The sequence below is a fragment of the Trypanosoma melophagium genome (genome assembly GCF_022059095.1).
Source record: "Trypanosoma melophagium isolate St. Kilda chromosome Unknown ctg3segment0, whole genome shotgun sequence".
NCBI classification, from domain to species: Eukaryota; Euglenozoa; class Kinetoplastea; order Trypanosomatida; family Trypanosomatidae; genus Trypanosoma; species Trypanosoma melophagium.
Window position 1 is genome coordinate 554,762 of NW_027125162.1, and position 19,990 is coordinate 574,751.

Consider the following 19,990-nt stretch of genomic DNA (forward strand, 5'->3'; position numbering starts at 1 on the left):
ATTGGTTTCCTTATTTATTTATTTATTTTTTCCTTCTGGATCACTATCAAAATAATATACAATATTACAGTAACGTTTACACGCAGAACGTTCTTCCTACTGCTCAAAAAACGTCAATGTAAAAAAAAAATGATACAGTAATCCTCCCTCAGAAACTCAAACTCACACACAAACACAGAGAGAAACAAAAAAGGGGAAGGAAGAGGGAACAGTGGTTTTATCTACCAACGCGACCTCTAAAAGAAAAAAAAAAAAGACATAAAAAGAAAGAAAAGAGAGAAGAGAAAAAAAAGGATTAGTGTGAGGAAATAGAAAACAATTGTGACAAAACAAATGAAATTTAATAGAGCAGAAACACCAGCAATATTATGTCTAGTGTAGAAGTGAGAAAGGGAGGGAGAGAGAGAGATAGCTAATTGAATGCCAAGTAGGAAAAGAGCAGATATTTTGCTAGTGGAACGGGTTTAAAAAAAAAGAAAAAAAAAACAATCGGACACACAAAAACACAAATAGAGACAGACATGTAAGAGAAATAAAAAAACCGGAATACAAAGAAAGAAATCATTGCTTTTGCTTCCCTCTTTATACCGAATAATATTTTTTTTATCGTATACCCTGTTTGTTTTCACCTTGTTAACTTCCTATCCTTTTACTCTTCTATTTATATTCTTTTCGTTATTTCATATATTATTTTCCCAATTTGTTTTGTGTCTCTCTCTTCAATAAACTTGCCCCCCCACTCCCCCACACATATACTTCCTTACTCCATGCTACCAAATCTCTTTCAATATGATATTCGTTACGTATTAAGAGGCAGAGGTTGTACAACCCAACCAATAAAAAAGAAAAAAAAACAGCGGGGAGTTAATAATGGAAGAAATTCAAAGAAAGATGGGAATCAATACATGATAATGGGAAAAAAAAAATGACTTTGCCTTGGGTATCCAATTTTCTTCCGTTGCTTTCGAAATACTACTTCTGGTACTCACCGAAGGATAGAAAGATATATATACACAACCACTTAGTTAGTTTTTCCTTTTTTATGTTACTTCCCGTATTCCTCATTTCCTCCAATTTGATACTCCTATTTTTTTTGTCTTTATGTCTTCTTTTTCTTCTTCCACTGACTGTTGAGTTAATTTTTTTCACATATATATATATATATATATATATATATAAACCTTACTTATTTATTCGATATCTATTACCACCTCCTTCACTGTACTATCTGCATTTTCTTGCACCCGCACTGCACGCATCGCCCGAGTGGCAGGATTAGAAAGACTGCCGCCGTTCCTCTCATCCAAATCTCGCGTACGATTTTGTTCTAACTGCACCACACCATAACTTGTTCTTATGCCAGACAAAGTTGGTGCCCCTTCTCTTCCGAGTGTTGATGTTTTTGCTAATCCTGGGATGGATGATGATATACCTCCCATCGTTTCAAAACCATTACTACTGATATCGTTATTCCGTAGTAGTGAGTGAAACCGTTCACTTAGCCCCTTTGACTGGTTTCGCTTATAACTATTTTGATGAGAAGTGTGTGAAAAACCATTAACGGTTTCATTTTTATCATTGGCGAGCCGCTGACGTAAGCGACTTTTAGCAGCACGTAAAGCACGTTTATAATATATCTCGATATAACACGCCGAAATCAACAAAGCAACGATAAGGGTTGAAAATATAATAAATAACGTAGTTGCTGATTTTTTGTTTAATCCTCCTGTTGTTGTTGGCACATGATGCGGAAAATACACATCATGGTCAAAACGCAATGCGGAAGAAACTTGTCCCGAGACGGGAATTTTAAAAAATAACTCCTGCACATGTGATTCCATCTTACTATCAGAGGGAGTAAAACGTACACCTGCTCTTAAATGAAACACTACACGAACACTACTACGGCGGTGTAAAAGTGTACCTGGAACAAATGCGAAATGAAATTTTTCTGTAATACACGGTTTGGAGGAATTATTCTCTGGGCATCGACGAATATGAATACGACGATAATGCAAGAATGAAGCATACTTTTCCCATGCCAAGAACACCTTTGGTTTTACCTCTGTTCCATTTCCTATCCATTTTCTCCTTTCTTCTTCCTCAACAGATTCATCATTTGACATATCTTCAGGCACTCCAGTTCCATCAAGAAGGAAGTGTAAATGTCGTTGTTGTTCTTCCTCTTCTTCTTCTTCGTTTAGTCCTGATTTCTTCGTTTCATTAGAATTTAATAAACCAAGTACTTCATTGGCGTCAACAGATAAAACCAGATATTCTAACGTCATATGACCAGAAGATGCATTAACGATACTTTCTAACTGCTCATGAAGAGAAATATAAACCCAGTCTGTTACGCCATAAACCCCTTCATCTTGAATAGCACACATATGTAGCTGCACAGTTGACCAAATAGAACTTCCGTCACTTTTAGATTCTTCCTCTACTACTGTAGTAACGGCGCTATTTAACACCACACGCACAGGAGGTTGTGGATAATCTGAAGTCGAACAGAAATCATTACTATGTAAAGCTTGTGGAGGTCCAAAGTAGGATTTCGTTCCTTCTGTCCCCTCTTCATTTAATGGAGTGTCGATCATGTTATGCAGCATTTGCGTTGCGTTAAATGGATTAACAGGAACAGATCCACCAAGTGGATCAGCAACAGGCCAATAAGCTGAAGAACGACATGTAGAACTATCTATAAATGAATTAACTCCTCTAATATATGCAGCTTGTTGTACATTAATGATAACACTTTGAAGATTACCAAAACGCAAGCGCAATGAGAACGAACCACGTGGAATTCCAACTGCAGATTGTTCTGTACCATTACCAATAACACGAGCAATAAAAGAAACATTTAGGTACTGATGTTTATTTTCTCTGTAAGGAACTTGCTTTTGTTCTCCTCGTGATCCTGATTGAAATATCGGAATAGACCCGGTAGGCTCAAATCGAATAATTGAATCACAGTCAAGGTTAAGTCCAACTCCAGTACCTTGACATGTCATTTCTTTTCCACTACATTCTGAACAATCACGTAAACTTGGCGTTTTCCATGAACTATTAATAAGTTGAATATCTGTAATACGTAATTGTGTCGCATTAAGGTGTATTAGTTTAGGAACACTATAAACGATATCGGAATAATTTAACTGATATGGAAAGAGTAGCAGTGAGTAACCATATAAACGTTCTTTTGTTTGAGGATCTACTCCAACTGCAAAACGTGTGACCACAGATACATTAAAGAATTTATCTGAAGAAATCTTTAACGGAGATGGGAATAACGATGATGTTGGTATTACTTCCATAACTGTAGAAGTTTGTACAACTACCGATTCTTGTGATCTACTTTGTTTCTTTGATGATACATTAGTTTCTGGTCCTTTTTTAGCTTCAGATATTGGTATAATTTCAACATTACTTCCGATGGAGTTACGAATTGATAATCGAACTTTATATGCTCGATATTTTGTTAGAATACCATTGTATGGTGGTACCCAACTGGCTGGTTTCACTACTTGTGAATAAATCGTACCCACTAATTCCGTCCCATTAACAAGTTTAAAGAATGGTTCATTTGTCTTACTATTGCGTAGCAAGCGAAGGCGTTCAATAGAGATATTCCCTACCCATGTCGCATCACAGTCATTAATATATAATTTCCAGTCAATAGCTGAATTTACATCATTTTCATCATTATTTTTTGTATTATAACCATTGTGTTGATTCCCATAATTCGTATTCTCATTCTTGATACTACTGCTCCTGTCAAAATTCATACTTTTCATCTTCCTGTTTATATTTGGTGTGGCAGGTGTCATCATAGGGGCGTATTTGCATGGATCTGTTCGGAAAACATCACAATCTCGGTGTTTTCCACCAAACTTCTGAAAATAGTTTTCCCCACTCTTGTAGGCATTGCTTACAGTATTGATGTGTCCACGTAATTCCGTCTCACCATTATCGCCATCCCACGTCCACACATCTTCGGCTAAACCAAACTTTGCCTGACGATCAAGACATGAGAAATTAAAGGAAACGCCAGCGTCATATGGTACTGAAGCAGCGGTAAAGTAATTATTGTTATTACCGTTTTCAGTATTTGTGGTCGTAGACTGAAGTGGAACGAAGGTGATGAAGCGAGCGGCCATATTACCAATCGTAGTGCGTGCCCGCAGGAGAAGTGCGCTGCCGGCGACGCTGATCTCAATATCGACGGCATCTGGCGAGGCGCCATCGCGGCGGGGCGTCACGTGCGGGCCGACAGTCGTGTCGAAAACATCCGGAAAAATAGCGGCGGTGCGCCACGCGGCGGCATCACACGTCCCGCGGCAAACAACAGCGCCGAGATCATACACCGTCGTGGAAGAGGAGTTGGTAGAATTAGAAGAATCAGAGGAGTTCGATGGAAGTAATGTGGCCGTGGCGTGGCAGACCGCATTGGTGGCACATGTGAGGGCAAACCCAAAGTGATCCTCCCCAACACCGGCGGGGGTGTACCGCAACTCCCCCGTCTCACTGTTAAGGGAGGAGACGACTCCACTCACCGGCGGTGTTCGCATCTCCGCCGCCGCATAATGTCCATCCGCGCAAAAGGATGATCCACCAACTACGGTGGCAGCACGGAAGAGATTGTACGTAGCCGGTAATCCAACACCATCGGTGGTGACGTTGTAAGCGAAGGAAAAGTCTCCAGGGCACTCTACTTCCTCTTGTGGGGATGACGGAGGTGCCGTAATTTGCAAATGAGCACGTCCTCTACACAAGAACTGATTTGTTGCAGTCACAGTATCGTCACAACCAATAGTAAAAACAAAGGTATCACTCTTTACCTGTGGCCCGGTAGGTCCAGTGTAATCAAAGTCACCAGTGCTTGGGTAAAGATGAAACTGATCAGGATTATACTTTGGTGGGGAGACAAGCGTAAAAAAAGTTTCTGTACCTGTAGGACATGAATCATCCGCATGTGGTGTAATAGTGAGATGAGCATGTTGCTCAAAGTTCATACGATAGCCATATGTGTGGCTACAATTCGGTAAATGTTCTGGAGAAGGTGGGACAGTTGGTTTCTGCATTACGAGTACCTGTACCTGAATGTTACTACACGATAGCTTTCCACCACAGTACACGGTGAGGTTAGTGCTAAACAAACCCTCTTCCTTGTTTTCTGAGTTGCGGTCAAACCAAAGAATTTCATCATCATCATCATCATCATCCTCAACGGAAAAGTAATTTCTCTTATCCTCACCATTGGGATTGTTACTGTTTGTTATTACAAAATATCTCGGTTTAAGACAGTTATCTACATATTGCAGTGGTCTAAGAGGAGTAGGAGTGGTCATGTTCACTGTAACTACAGGAAGGACATTATCTAAAGGACAAACGGGAGGTGCCTCTGTAGGAGCTTCTGTTGTTGTTGTCGTAGTAGTAGTAGTAGTAGTAGTAGTAGTAGTAGTGTTTTCACCAGGAGGTAATGGTGCTTCAGTAGTAGTAGTTGTTGTAGTTGTTGTTGTTGTTGTTGTTGTTTCAGGTGACTCTTTGCCGCCAACAACATAGTACACTGTTGCCTTCTCGCAGAGCAGCGTAAATACATCGCATGTAATTTTTAGTTCTTGTGACACATAACGCACATTTCCCTCAGTTAATCCCGTCTTTGTGGGTGTATACTGAACCACAAGGAGATGGGCGTTAGGGATATTGAAACCCGACTGAAGAGAGTTTTGCGTTTGTACAGTCACATACTTCCCAACACACATATCGCGACTCCATTGGCGCGTTAAGACATTCGTTGCAGTTTCCCCTTCTGTTGCACTGAAGACCCACACACACTGCGGTACTGCTGCAGCTGTTGTTGTTGCTGCTGCTGCTGCTGATATCGGTGAAACAATTGGAGCTAAAGTCAGTTGCAACGATATTAACAAGCAAAATATTAGGATTGGAGAACACTCATGTCGTAATTGTCCTTGACGTTTACCATTACTTTCAACGTTCTTGTTACGTGAAATGTCTTGAAACGCCATTAGACCATGTATCATTTGCTTGCCGCACAAATATATATATTTCGCACCCTTTGTTTTCTTTTTTCCTCCCTTTCTGTAAGACAGAAACAAACAGAGAGAGTCCCTTGATTCCTTATTAACTACGTCACTTTGTCTTCTTAGATTTGTAATTCCAGTTAATTGGCCCTATTATATTACCACCGCAATATATATTAACAGGAGTCTAAGAAGAAAAATTCTTTATAAAATAAACAATATATAATAAAGTAATTTCTCTTTCTTGTCCCTGTATCTTCACTACGTTCTAAACGTATATTCACTTCTTGCAGCGAAAAAAAAAAAAAAAACACAAAGAAAAACAAAAGAAAAAGAAAATCAAAATTCCTCAAAGAAAAACACCCCCCTTATTGGTTAAGTTACATCTCCCACGATATAAAAGCAAACACGTATACACACAAAAATTCATATGTATAGATGGATATGACAACAAACCCAAATTTAATCTTGTTTAGTTTTTTTTTTGATTTTCACAACGGTGTTTTCAATTTTCGTTCTATTGCTGCATTTCTTTTTTTTTTTTGCGTTAATAGCAATCCGTCTATACAACGGTACACCCTTAAGAACGACCCCTCTATCATTCACGTTAGCCGCTCACTCTCTCATCATAATCATCAATATTACTGCCCATATGCATTTGTTGCTTCAACAAGAACACTAATAACTATGTATCTCTCTCTATCTTTCTTTCATTCTTTATTTCTTCACGGCTCCATACCGCACTCCTTGAGTCCGCGAACGACTACGGAAAGCGAGAGTGCCACGTGTCCAGGTAGTGGGGCGGCGCGCAGCACACCGCGGTCCTCGCCACTGCAGAGAAACGCGGGATCCCGCAGTTCGGCGTGATCGCGTGTCCACCACTCAATCCACGCCTGTCGTCGTGTGGCAGGCCGCAGTTGCATCAGCGGCAGGCGGCGGCGGTAGACACCACTGCGCATCGGCAGAAAACAGCGGCTGTACGACACGCACGGCACCCCTCCACCGTCCGCGGCGCGTGTGTTGGCGGACCCCGGCGTGACGGTGTGCAGCGTGACGACCATCTGCGGCCAGCCGTGCGGGTTGGTGCTGCGGAGGGCAATTTCAAACGGCGCGGCCCACGAGAACCGCGAAAAGGGATCGTCGGAGCGGACGGAGAGTTGCGTGATGACTTCCGCCTGTGTGGCGCGGTCTAGTGGGCGGGTCAGTGGTGTTTGAATATTGCCGTACATGTGGCCGCCAGAGTGTGGGCTGCCGAGATTGAGATTGACATCGTTTGCGGGGGTGAGGCTGGAGATGGGCGTCCAATCACGGCCATGCACCCAGTACGTACGTGCGAAGAGTGAATCCACAGAATGACACTCCGCCCCTTCAAGTACTCCACGCACAATCACATCAAACCCTTTTGTAATTATTCTATCAGTTGATATTCCAGGCAAGAGACTTGGTTTGCTTTTTGTCTCTGCTGCTGTTGCTGCTGCTGCTGAATGTGATCCACGAGAGGGTGTTGTGGTTTTCCCTTGTGTAGCTCGCTTAGATCTATTATGTCTATGATGCTTCTGTTCATACTTTTTTGTTTCTTCTTCTTCCTCTCCTCCACCTTCCTGCCGTGTATTGGGCAGCAAGAAGGTGGTTGCAGTCTCCCGTAAACTAGTATCCATCTCCTTCTGGTGTCTCTGCTGCTGAGGGACATAAAAGAAATATAAAAGAGATGCAGATGTCAAAAAAAAAAAGAAAGCAAAAAAAAAGTCAACATATATACAGGATAAACCAGAATAATAATAATAATAATAATAATAATAATAATAATAATAATAATAACGAGCATCCGTAAGAAATAATACTGATACCTTTCGTTTATCCATTCGTTTCTTTTTCTTTTTTTTTTGAGAAAGAGAGAATGTTCGCATATAATTTCTGCGTGTTCTCCTTTATTACGTGTAACAGCTTAGAAACTCCATCCATAAAAACCAAATACTCTACAAATGATATCAAAAAAAATAATAATAAATAATAATAATAATAATAATAATAATAATAATAATAATAATAAGATAATTTGAAGAATTAACAATTAAATAAGAAATTGAGAGAAATGAGGCAAAAAAAAAGACATATCATAGACAAACAAACAAACAACAATTAAGAGAACAAGTATAGAAATGAAAGACCCCCATCATCAGTCTTTTATGTTAAGTTGACTTGTAAATCAGTGTTTCTTCAAGAACACCTCCCTCCTTTTCCAACTCAACCACCACCACAGAAAGGTGAGAAACGCCAAACAACAAAAGGCAAGTAAAACAACACCTACTTTGAACGATTTTCGTTGTTGTGGCTTTCTTTGTCCAGACAACAATTTCTCAACCATCATAAAAGTAGGGACTAGTTTTCCAGGAGAGATTTCCTCTAAATTCTGTTTACAATCCCCATCGGTTAACACCTCACTTTGAGCTCGTGACTTTTGTGAAATTGGGGTAGATGATACATCTGATTGAAGAATACCTCCATAATAAACACCGCTTGTACGACCCATGTACTTACCCCCACCACAGCAATCTAGTCCATCCGCAGCCTCATTCATAGTTGTAGTATTAGTAGTAGTATTAGTAGTATGAGCTAGTTCTACCAATTCATTCATTGAATCGCCTGTATTTTTACCTGTAGTAGAAGTTGTTGAAGAAAAGTAGTGAAACAAGGGGCGTGCAAAACTGATGTGTTTCGCATGTGCCACAAGAGGACGACTAGCCGACTTAGCCGCATCAAGTATTGAGGTCATAGATAAACCAGAAGCTAGTAATCGCTTTTGTTGTTGTTGTTGTTGTTGTTCTCGAGCTTTTCGTAGAGAATGCATTAAACGATAATAACATGCTTCCACTTGTAATAATTTTTCTGCATCTAAATTACCGTACAATGTGCGATGTTCTTGGATAAACAATTCTAAAGCATCACATCGTGACTCTGCTACCTCAATCCATGCAATTAAGGCAGAATCAATTTCATGATTATTACATTCTTTATGTTGGATTTGAAACTGTTCCTTCTGTTTTTTCTCTTCACGGTCTGTGAACCATTGAATAAGGTCATCATGTTCCCGTACTAAACCATGACTGTACGCTGTGTGGAGAGGAGTCCAGCGGTAGTGTGGCAAGCAGAATACAGGTTCTTTATTTCTCCAGTGAGATGAGATTAATGAAAGTGATTCTTGAGAGGAAGAAGAACTTTTATCAACAGGTAACGAAATTTTCTTCCTTTGACATTCTGACTGAAGCACACAAGACTGTGATTGTCTCTGATGATCGCTTACATTTAAAGGTCGCTCTACCAATATCAACGATGACCTTGCCTGTCGATTATCAACCGTATTTCTATTACTTATACTCATGTTTTTATTAATGTTCTTGTTATCACCACTACTCCTACTAGAGGGATCCCACATTCTGTTACGTTGTGTTGATGTTGTGCGTCTTTTAAGTTCCTGATTTAAAAACGTTCCGTCCAAACGACGTGCATCTCCCTGCATTTCTCAACACAGACTAGACTTGATTAAGGATAGTATAACCACACACTTTGACAGATGTATAGAAATAGAAAGAGCAAACGATGGGCGTCTCTCCCTCTAAGAATATCTTTCTTTTTTTGTGTTTGTGTGAAAAAGAGAAAGAAAAGGAAATAAAGAAAAAATAAATAAATTATTCACACAAATAATGAAACAGGAAACCCATATGGTTCCTGTTAAGACTTTCCAATACCACGCTATATCATTGTGGATAACTTGAGAAAGAGTAAGAAATTGTATATATATATATATATATATATGCCTGCAAAATAAAATCCAACGAACAAAAAAAACTAGTATACATTTGAAAATAGGAATGCCACATGAACAGTACTTGCAAACAGTTCTAAAGCCTCTATACATACAGAACGAGAAACAAACAAACCCCACAACTACAAATGTTCTCAGAAGGGAAGAACAATAACAATAACACCACCATCACCAGCAAAAGTATAAAAAAGAAAGCAAATCAAACGAAATACAAAAAAAAGAAATGATCACAACTCCAAGAAGCATGAGAAGAACAAAAAAAGAAAAACATTCACATTATAACCCTTTTGTGCCTCTATTGATGGAACGACCTGTATTGAGAGGAGGAAGAGCTGGTAGTGGACGACGCAACATTCGACGAAGTTCATTCATAAGAATACGAACATTTGTACTAGGTGGTTCATACTCAAATGTTGAGTGCTGATCTTCTTTCGCATTCGTAGAGGCATACTCTTTCGATCGACCTTCATATTGTTGATGTTTCTTCGATTTTCTTTGACTCTTCTCTTCCATTCGGTGACCTTTACTCCTATCTATGTCGATATCAGGAGCTATTTCATCCCTTTCTACAAATTTTTCTTGATTGATATTTTCTTCCTCATTCTTATTTTCCTCATTCTTTCTTCTTCGCTTCCTTCGTCTCTTCTCACTCTTCTCTTGCTCAAGTGCCACACCTGTCATGAAGACCACATCACGTGAAGACACACTTCCGCATGAAGAAGTTTCTGCCTCCTCCTCCTCCCCATCATCATAATCATCTGTTTCACCTTCTTGTAACTGTGATGTGGTTTCCACTGCCGCACTCTCTGTTGTTGGTTTGATATCATCATCTTCCTTATTTGTCTCATCCTCGTCCGAGTCCTTTTCCATTTCTGGGGGAAGCACAATATCGGCGGTTTGTTTCTTTTTCTTTCCCCGTGTTGTGGTGTACTCCCGTTTTCCACGCGGACGATGACGTGTCTGTGGTGAGTGATCAAGTAGTCGATAAATGTCCATAAATTCAGTGTAGTTCGGCACAGTAACAAGACCTGTTTTGGGATGTACCATTCTTGACGGTCGAGATAAGTCTGTCTGTCCCTGTTGTTGGTCTCCACCTCCTTCTTCCTCTGTCATAAGTTGACGTCTCTTAGCATAAAAGTAGCCTACTTTTTGTTTTTGCATTACAGCATCATCAAATACAAGTTCTACAAAGCGTAATAAAGATGGTATTGGGGGTAGTGCTGTTTTATCATTATCGCCTGTTGGTTGGATACCACCATGTGAAGGAGGTGGTACGGCATCACCGTACCAAAAAAGATTACCTATGACAGGAATATCTTCTTTTGTAATAGAAACGCTTAGAGTATTCGCTTCATTAGAAGTACTAGTAGTAGTAGTAGCATCATGGGGTACCCCTTCATTTTTGTTATCTTTATCATTTTCACTATCATCATCATCACTGTATCTTAATGGACCACTTTCCAGAGAGAAATTAGTGTGATTGGGTAAAGAACGCCCCGATTCCATCTGTTTTCTCCATGAATATATAAGACTATCTAAACCATGATATTCTTCTTCTTCTCCCTTATCTAAAACCTGCATATCATCCTCCCCAGGACGCCACTGATGCCATTCATGTTGTTCTTGCGCATCTTGCCGTTCACGTGGATTATTATTACTATTATTATTAAGATGTGGCGGTAGTGATTGCATGGAACCAAGAGTATTTGTACCGAAAGGATTCCCAGAATCGAATTCACCTTGACCTTTAGTACGCATACCAGCATGTTCCCAATACATATTCATAACAGCCTGTGCGAAAAGTGCCTGCGCCGCACTTTGTTCCTTCTTCTTACGAGAAATAGGGTTTCCTGCGAGTACAACACGATGCAGCGTTCGCACAAGTTCACTAAGTGCGGCCACATCTTGTGCACTTTCAACACGGTTATGAGCAAGTCCTATGACTTCAATAGTGGGAAAACAAAGACCATGACCATCTCGTACAGAAAGTGGTGGTACACGACGTAACTCATTATGGTTAAGATTTACTTCAATAAGAGCTGGCATAGTGGAGAGTGCTGCAAAGATGGATTTACCATCGCTAAAGTGATTACGTTCCAATGCAAAGTGTGTGACACATGTGAGTCCAGCAAGGTCTTTTGGAAGAACACGCAGATTATTTCCACTCAAATCCAATTTTTCAAGAAATGGAAAGTATGATAAATGTAAAACGTCATTTGGTGGAATTCTATTAAAAGATAGATTTAATGCATGTAGATTTGGTAAAAGGACATCATGTAAGCTACAGTCAGATGGACGTTGTGTAGGTCCAGTAACTTTCTGATGTGGAGAAAAATAACCAGCGCCACCATCAATAAAATCACTAGAACTACCATTCATACTGCTTTCTTGAGAATTTTGTTCGATAGGTTCAAAATAAAATCTTTTCCTTTCACGAGGTGGTGATTTGGTGATGGTGGTGTTTGTTTTAGTTTTTGATGTCATGGTTGCGGCTGATATTTCTTTTGCATAATATGCTGCTGCACTTCTAATAGAAGTACTATTATGTGTCGCATTAGGACCAGTACCACTTGCACTGCAACGAACTCCACTACGATTAAAGAAAATATTACCATTTCCACTATTATCTTGCTTTTGTTGAACTTGTTGCTCCTGTACTGCTCGTGCAACACCAACAAGAGAATTAATTTTATTATACGCCAGATGTAATACTTCAAGACCCATAAGAGGAAAAAGTTGTTCTAGTAATAATTCATTCTCACTCAGATCAAGAAAACGTAAATTCTGAAAATGTGTTAAATCATCCTTGATAACACCTACGAGATGTGAAGACTGTAATGTAACTGCCTCCACCGCCTCCGGTTCAGGTTGTCCACCTGCACAAAGTAACATAAACCCATCTAAAAGTAATCGTGGTTGCATAGAACCTGAAGCAATAGTTGGTTGTTGTAGTGAGCTTTCCATTGTAGCACCAAAGAAACGAGCATCTTCTGCATCTTCTCTCATTTCAACAGCTAAAAGTTGTCGTTGGGTACGTTTACGTCCTTGTTTAAGATGTTCACTTGGTGCTGGTGGAAGTCGAAAGTAACTACGCAGTGATCGTTCAATCACACTTCGGTCTTTAAGAATACGAAATCCCTGTGGATGTACAACACGTGCTTCTGGACGTGGCACATGTCCTCCGGATTGTTTAAATACATCGTGTTTAGTTGCTGTTGTCGTTATGGCAGCTGGTGCAGTTGTGGATGGAAGATGTACGGCGGCCTCTTGTGGGAGTACACCGCCCGCCGATGCGAAAAGTCCATCTTTACTACTATCGGTTTTGAAAAACCAATTGGCCGATGATGACACAGTATGACTTAGTAAAGAATTGCGCGTTTGCTCATTAAATAGTTCAGAGGACGGAAAGAGTACATTACACACCCGTGGAGTTGGTCCAGAAGCATTTGTAATTTGTGGTTGGAGTTTTATCGGAGAAGACCATTTTGGCGGTGGTCGCTTCTTTAGTACAGCTGATTCCCAATGTACAGAATCACGTCCACTATCCTTTCCTTGTTTTTCTCGTTGCTGCTGTTGTTTTTCTTTTGCTTTTTCTTGTTGTTGTTCTCCTTCTTCTAGTTCTTCTTGTTTCTTCTGTGAATGCTCTTGTTTTCGTCGCGACCGGCTTTCACTGGCGGTATCACTACTTCTACTATCAGTAGAAAATACATTTAATGGTTTATGTGGGAGTATAGAGACAATAAATGGTACATCACCACTGCTCTCACTCATATCTTTTTTTTTTTTTTGATTTTCTTTTCTATTTATTATTTGTGTTCTTCTTTGTTTGCTTCCGTTTTTCTCTTTCTCTAGTTAATCTACCAATCGTTTGATACACCCCCTTATAAGTAAAAACAGAAATAAAATAAAAATAAGAAAAAAAAAAGATAATATACGACAAAAACGAAAAAGAAACAAGATACAATCACATTGCAGCATTAAAGGTTGTAACCAATACTCCGAAAACTAAGAAAACTCAAACACAATACGAATATCAAAAGTGGGAAAACAGAAAAATCAACAGCGAGGAAAACTACCAAAGGCAAGAAAAAAAAAACTAGATTTTTGGGATCATAAATGAATTTCTCCATCTCTGTTGCTCTCACTCTCTTCATTACACATATCTACAGAGAGAGAGAGAGAGAGACAACATCTCCCAATAAAAGTAGTCAAATTACTAGTGGTAAGTCAAATACGCTATTGCTCTACATATCAACAAATGTCTCTTTTTCTTTTTTTCTTCTTTCTTCCTTTTTTTTCCATTCTACAAGCATATCACTTTATCAATTACTTCACTGTTTCTTTTTTTCTTCTGTTTTTTACCTAAGAAACGCATCATCACCACTACCAACGGATATGTTAATATTCTTTTTTGTTTTCCCTTTTCCCTTTTCCTTTTTTTTTCTTTTGCTTCATCCTTTTTCTTTTTCTTTCCAATCTGATGTGTATCCCATTTTTTTTTTCGTTTTTTCTTTCATTTCTACAGCTCTCATTCTTCAAGCCCCTGTGGGGCCACTACGAACTCCTTTACCATTCTCTGCCATTCCGCCCGTATTGCTATCATTGATAAACTCGGTTACTTTTCGCCCATTTGCGGCACACACCGCCTCCAAGAGATCTCGTTCCACAAAGAACTGCGGTTCCACGGAGTGTTTCACCATACTTTCCACCACCCGCAGTGCATCCTTTGCGGAGTGTGCATTTTCATAGTAATATCGCACGAGTAGTGCAAATACATCTCCAATACGTATAGCTGCCGCGAGAGCATCATGATCCTGATGGTTTGGTCTGCTTCGCTTGATAAGATCAGAACAGACAGCGATAAGTTCTGTGGCCTGTGTGCTGTCTGTTGCGGTATCGGCGAGAAGTTTAACGGCCTTCACAACGAGTCCGACAAGTTCTTGTCGTGTACGTAACGCCTCTTCTCGGGCGGCGATATTTGTGTCTATGTGAACACCATCACGATTGCGTTCGAGAACGTGAAGACAATCGTCAAGAGCACGCCAAGCCTCGTAGTAATTGCGATTCTCATCAATTTGCATCTGGGCGTAGGCATCTGTGAAAGAGATGAGGTGCGTTAATGCCTTTGCTTTCGTGTAGAAGAGAACGATATGTTTGTGGATATTGGGATCGGTATTCCAGTTCTGGGATTGGAGGAAATTACCCGCAAGAGTATAGATTTCTGCATTACGGGAATGATTCGCAAAGAATATCACCTTATTTACATCACCCCCACGCATAAGCATCTTCATCGCCTTTACACGTTCTCCAAGTTGTGTATACTCCTTACAGGCAAGATTCCAATTTCCCTGATCCTTCGCAATACCAGCAATTTGTCGTAATAATGCCGTACGCTGTTCTGCTGTTAAATCACGGCAATTAGCTTCTGAAGTCATTGTTTCTGCCATTTCATCTGTAAGTGGGACATTACGTTCCACGCAGAGATCTAATGCGCGGGGAAAGGCCTTTGCAAAGACAAACATCTCTGCTGCCTTGTTATAATGTCCACTCTCTACAAAATGTGTAGCCATTTGCAAGAATAACTCTGGATCACTTTGTGCATTAAGCGTCGTACTAATACGATGCATTGCTTCATATAAACCTCCTTTAATACATACATCAATTGCCTTCTGTATATCACCAATACGGTGGTACAATTCAACTGCCTTATCATATGAACTATTCTGTTCCAAGAAAGTAGCACTATCAAGCATTAACTGTTGATCATCACTTGTAAGTGAAATATTAAGTAATTCACCATAAAGTTGATGTGCTTTCGCTACTCTAGCTGCAGCTCTCCATGCACCTGCCATTTTGTAATACTGTAATGCCGCAGAAGCTTCTTTATTATGCTCATAATACAAACCAATAAAAAAAGCAGCACCAATAGGTTCTACATCATTTGCTCCTAATGTTCGACTACCTGCTTGTAAACGCATCTTTTCAGCTGTTTTATCTAAAATACCAAGTGCTTCATCAATTCGTGGAGGTTGTTCTGCACATAATAACCTTACAACATTAAATGGATCTTCTGCAAGTGTGTAAAATTTAATAGCTTCGGCAATTCGTCGTCGTCGTTCACAGTGTCGTGCCCACCATAATAGTAATTCTTTATTATATGCAAAAAGACGTTCAAATGTAGCACGTACCTCTGCTTCATCTCCATCATGTTTTTCTTCATTAGCATCTGTATGAAAAATATGTTCTGATAATGATGTCTCCAGTTTTGTTGCTTCTGTATTTTCTCCAGTCTTTCCACCAGTTTTTTCTTTATCCTTTTCGTTAGGAGTATCACTTTCATTTTGCTTTACATTATTCCCATTATTTTCATTATTGGTAGTATTGTCACCCCTAAACTTGGAAGAGGATGGAATTACAAGATCACGTAGTTCAGTCAATCGGTTGTTTTGAAAATAAATTCTAGCTACATCTGTAGAAAGACATTTGGCATTATAATACCACATAATTGCTGCCTCAAAATTAGAAAAAGATTCCATAAATTGCGCATATTTATATGCCACAGGGTATACACGAATACGATCATACTTTCTAGCGTGACGCTGCGCCTGCTCAAACTTACCACAAGCCAAAAAAAGATCTGTAATAAGATCATATCGTTTGGCTTTGCGTAGTAAATCTTCACACTCTTTTATAAGACCAAGACTACATGCAAGAGTAGCCAAATGTACATCATTTTCATCTGGATATTTTGCACAAGCTTCACGAAGAGCAGCAGCGGCCACACCATCTTGCATCTGCGCAAGACAAACCTTCGCCACATCAAGACGACCAGAAAAAACACACATTTTGGCTAAACTATGCCACACAGTTGGACTTTTAATAGTTTTAACACAACGATAGGCTTCATCCATATTACCAATAGTTGAGTAATAACTAAATTTCATAAGTGCCTCAAGAACCGCAGCATCCTTCTCAGTTTTAAGTCCTTCAAAATCACGTAATCGTTTTTGTTCAATCATGTAATCTTCTGGATTACTGGGATTACCATTGATACGTACAGAGGCCAGAAGAAAATCTGGAATAGTAAGTCCAACCAGACAAATATGATATCGTTTTAATAAAACAGCATTATGTACCACAAGTCCTTTATTTGTAGCAAAAAGTGTAACAACAGAGTGTGTACGATTAGCAAGAGGATTAACACCACTAAATCCACTTAAATATCCTTCATCTTCCATTTGTTGTTTCTTTTCAGCAAAGTTTTCAAGATCTGGCATAGATTCCTTAGCAATCACCTCTTCATCACGTTTTGAAGTTCCTGAAGAAGGATTACCTTGTTGTTGCCGTTGCTGAGATGAAGAAGAAGTATGTGGTTTAGTAATATTGACGTCCGCAGTCTCATCTTCAGCTTCCACGTTTTCTTGTGAATTTAACTGTTTGGTATCGTTATTCTTTACCTGATGTGTCTCACATGCCAAAAGAAGATAACCCAGTTCACCAATAGTATTACTATTTGGCTCTGGTGTATTCCAGTACACCGCATCTGGTATTTCCCCTCGCAAAGCAAAGTCATAACAACTTATCAAGTCTGTATCCAAATCATATACCCAAATACGACTGTCTGGTTTATCACCGGCTAAACAACGTGTCATAAGTAATACACGACGTCCCTGTGCATTGACTTTTGCGTCTGTTACAATAACACCATCATCAGGAAGTTGTAGTCGTCGTGGAGGACCAAGTGGACGTACTTCTCGACCACTTACACGGGCAAGTCGCATAGCATTTCTAGATGAGATCGTTACGACAAAGTCTCCCATAACATCAATGATAACAGGTGTACCTTCTGCCTCTGTAAAGGCGAGTTGACCAATTGTAACAAGTTGAAAATTTGAAAATGTAACACGATCAGCATCCTTTACGAAGAATACACCTTCTGCATGTACTGCGAAGGCAGGAGACGTGGTAGGAAAAAAGTTTGTAAGTGAAGCTGTAGAGGTAGACTCATTTACAGTGTATAAATCAATTTGTTGTCCATTCCAAAGACCAATAGTAGGAAAGGCAATAGACATACCACGTATCTTTGAATTACTCTTAAGAAGACACTGACAACCAGTGATACTCTCCACCACAACTATCTCCATTGATATCTGAGTGGCTGCAGCCACACCATCCCAAGCCCGTTTACGTACAGTCTCACGTAATATTTGTAATTTTCCACTCGCAAGTGCGACAACAATGTGACCAGGAGTAGTAAAATTAACAGAATTCACACGTCCATCTACATCAATAACTGTTACCAATTCCCACTGTTCCGCAGGATCACCTTGGTTTCTACTATTACCACCATTATTATTATTATTATTATTATTATTATTGTTGTTGCTCATAATAGGATTACCACTATTGTGGTTCATATTTGACTCCATGATTCTTTGATGATCATTTTTCACAATTCGTTGATACACCGCTAATGCACCTTCAACTGTTGACATTGCCAGTAATCCTTTTTTTTCTAATGTTGCAATATTTGTGACAGGAGTACTGGAAGGAGCTGGGTGTGGTACGACATAGACTCTATCACTGTGAATATCAAAAAACCGTACACGATCATCACCACAAGCAAATGCAAGAACTCCTGGAGCGGCCCATCGCATAGTTAACGCAAAACGTTCAGTTGTTTGAGTTGGACGTGGCATAGATAACTTCCGGCGCAGAAGTAATTTGGAGGCTAGAGGATTTGAAATTTGATATACATTTATTACATGAGCGACACTAAATGCAACCAGATGCCGTTCCACTCCATCATATAATAAAATTGCTGGTGGTTCATCCATCGTAAATAGCGGGAATAATTTCTGTTCCTCTGTTAATGCAAATACCTCTTTCCCACCATTACTTGCAAGAATAAAGGCACAATCATCATCATCTTCATCTACAAGAGGACGAGGAGGTGCCAAAGGTGGGATACTACCATCAAGATCACTCATTTTTGTTTGTTTCAAAGATAAAACTGGAGGTGATCCTACATGAAGTACTTGTGTTAATACAGATTCTGTTGGAAAGGACCACAATGGTGTTACGGTAGAATGTGTAAGAGATGTAATAACGTCTTCATCGTTTTGAGGAACATTTGTTGAACTGTGCTCTACCGACCATAGTACTGCACGCATCTTGTCAGATGTTGTTAGCAAGTAATTACCACTGCCAGACCACGCACAATGCACCACAGTTCCTTCTCCATGTTGTGCAATCGCCTTCTCAACTTCTTCTGGTTGTTGTGTTTGTATATTCACATCTACACCAGCACCCAAACCCACAGCTGCTCCCACCGATCTGTTTGAAGGAGGCTCAGAGGGGGTGGTCCATGTCATTAACTTTCCATTATCCCAACCAATTACTAGTAAAGGACGGGTGGGATGCCATACCATGCATGTTATTTTAGCAGCAACTTTAGCGGTGGAATTGAATGTATTATCTGCAACCAAATCACCTTCAGCATCTGTTACAAGCAGATGTAATGGATCATTCCACACAGAAGCCACAATTGGAAGTACGGGATGTGGTACTACAAGTTTAGTATCAACAACACCACGACTTGTCACACCGTTGACAAAATACAGAAGCATATCAGTTACTCTCTAATCTCACTACAATTCTAACAAGTAAAGATTTATATACTTATATATTTATGTATGTATGTATTTGCGTGCGTTCGTAAGCAAAATGGGTTTTGTAGATTTATATCTGTGTAAATCTTCTTTAATTTGGATGGTACTCTTCACTTATACAAGGAGTGAAGAAGAAAGGAAAAAGAAAAGGAAATTTCACAAATTAATAAAAAAAAACATACAAAAAAAAATAATAATATACATTTAGTATTTATTATAGAAGAAAAAAAAACATTTGTGTGATATGCAATATATACACATATATTACTACAGTATCGAAACGACAGTAGGCAAAAAAAAAACATTTACAGGCATAAAAATGAGAGGGATTTCATAAGAATATACAGAATCGTTTACACGAACATCAAGTTTCTCCTTCCGTGTGAAACTTAAAATATCTTTTTTTGTTTGTTTGTGGGGGGCATTCCTTTTTTTTATCTCGTGCAAAATTC

At 39.4% G+C, this 19,990-nt stretch overlaps 5 protein-coding genes across 7 annotated transcripts; all 5 read right to left on the minus strand.

The window, feature by feature from the left end:
- Positions 1 to 1,190: 1,190 nt before the first annotated feature.
- On the minus strand, positions 1,191 to 6,044 carry LSM04_008368 (uncharacterized protein; the record flags this gene model as incomplete). The annotated part of the gene is made up of 1 exon (XM_067337174.1): positions 1,191 to 6,044. One exon carries the CDS (start codon positions 6,042 to 6,044, stop codon positions 1,191 to 1,193), a length of 4,854 nt encoding a protein of 1,617 aa, XP_067189957.1.
- A 725-nt stretch (positions 6,045 to 6,769) lies between these two features.
- Positions 6,770 to 7,702, minus strand: LSM04_009695 (B9 domain; the record flags this gene model as incomplete). The annotated part of the gene is made up of 1 exon (XM_067337175.1): positions 6,770 to 7,702. The coding sequence occupies one exon, from the start codon at positions 7,700 to 7,702 to the stop codon at positions 6,770 to 6,772; it is 933 nt and encodes a 310-aa protein (XP_067190012.1).
- A 548-nt stretch (positions 7,703 to 8,250) lies between these two features.
- Positions 8,251 to 9,561, minus strand: LSM04_006896 (uncharacterized protein; the record flags this gene model as incomplete). 2 transcript variants are annotated; one of them, XM_067337177.1, is made up of 2 exons in its annotated part: positions 9,228 to 9,330; positions 9,374 to 9,561. In XM_067337177.1, 2 exons carry the CDS (start codon positions 9,559 to 9,561, stop codon positions 9,228 to 9,230), a joined length of 291 nt encoding a protein of 96 aa, XP_067189886.1. The 2 variants fall into 2 exon arrangements, with proteins under 2 accessions (XP_067189885.1, XP_067189886.1); XM_067337176.1 differs by having other exon boundaries at positions 8,251 to 9,561.
- Positions 9,562 to 10,143: 582 nt separating this feature from the next.
- Positions 10,144 to 13,638, minus strand: LSM04_002991 (uncharacterized protein; the record flags this gene model as incomplete). 2 transcript variants are annotated; one of them, XM_067337178.1, is made up of 2 exons in its annotated part: positions 10,144 to 11,203; positions 11,260 to 11,267. In XM_067337178.1, the coding sequence occupies 2 exons, from the start codon at positions 11,265 to 11,267 to the stop codon at positions 10,144 to 10,146; spliced, it is 1,068 nt and encodes a 355-aa protein (XP_067189699.1). The 2 variants fall into 2 exon arrangements, with proteins under 2 accessions (XP_067189699.1, XP_067189700.1); XM_067337179.1 differs by having other exon boundaries at positions 10,144 to 13,638.
- A 764-nt stretch (positions 13,639 to 14,402) lies between these two features.
- On the minus strand, positions 14,403 to 19,496 carry LSM04_001760 (uncharacterized protein; the record flags this gene model as incomplete). Its single annotated transcript, XM_067337180.1, has 1 exon — positions 14,403 to 19,496. One exon carries the CDS (start codon positions 19,494 to 19,496, stop codon positions 14,403 to 14,405), a length of 5,094 nt encoding a protein of 1,697 aa, XP_067189636.1.
- Positions 19,497 to 19,990: the final 494 nt, after the last annotated feature.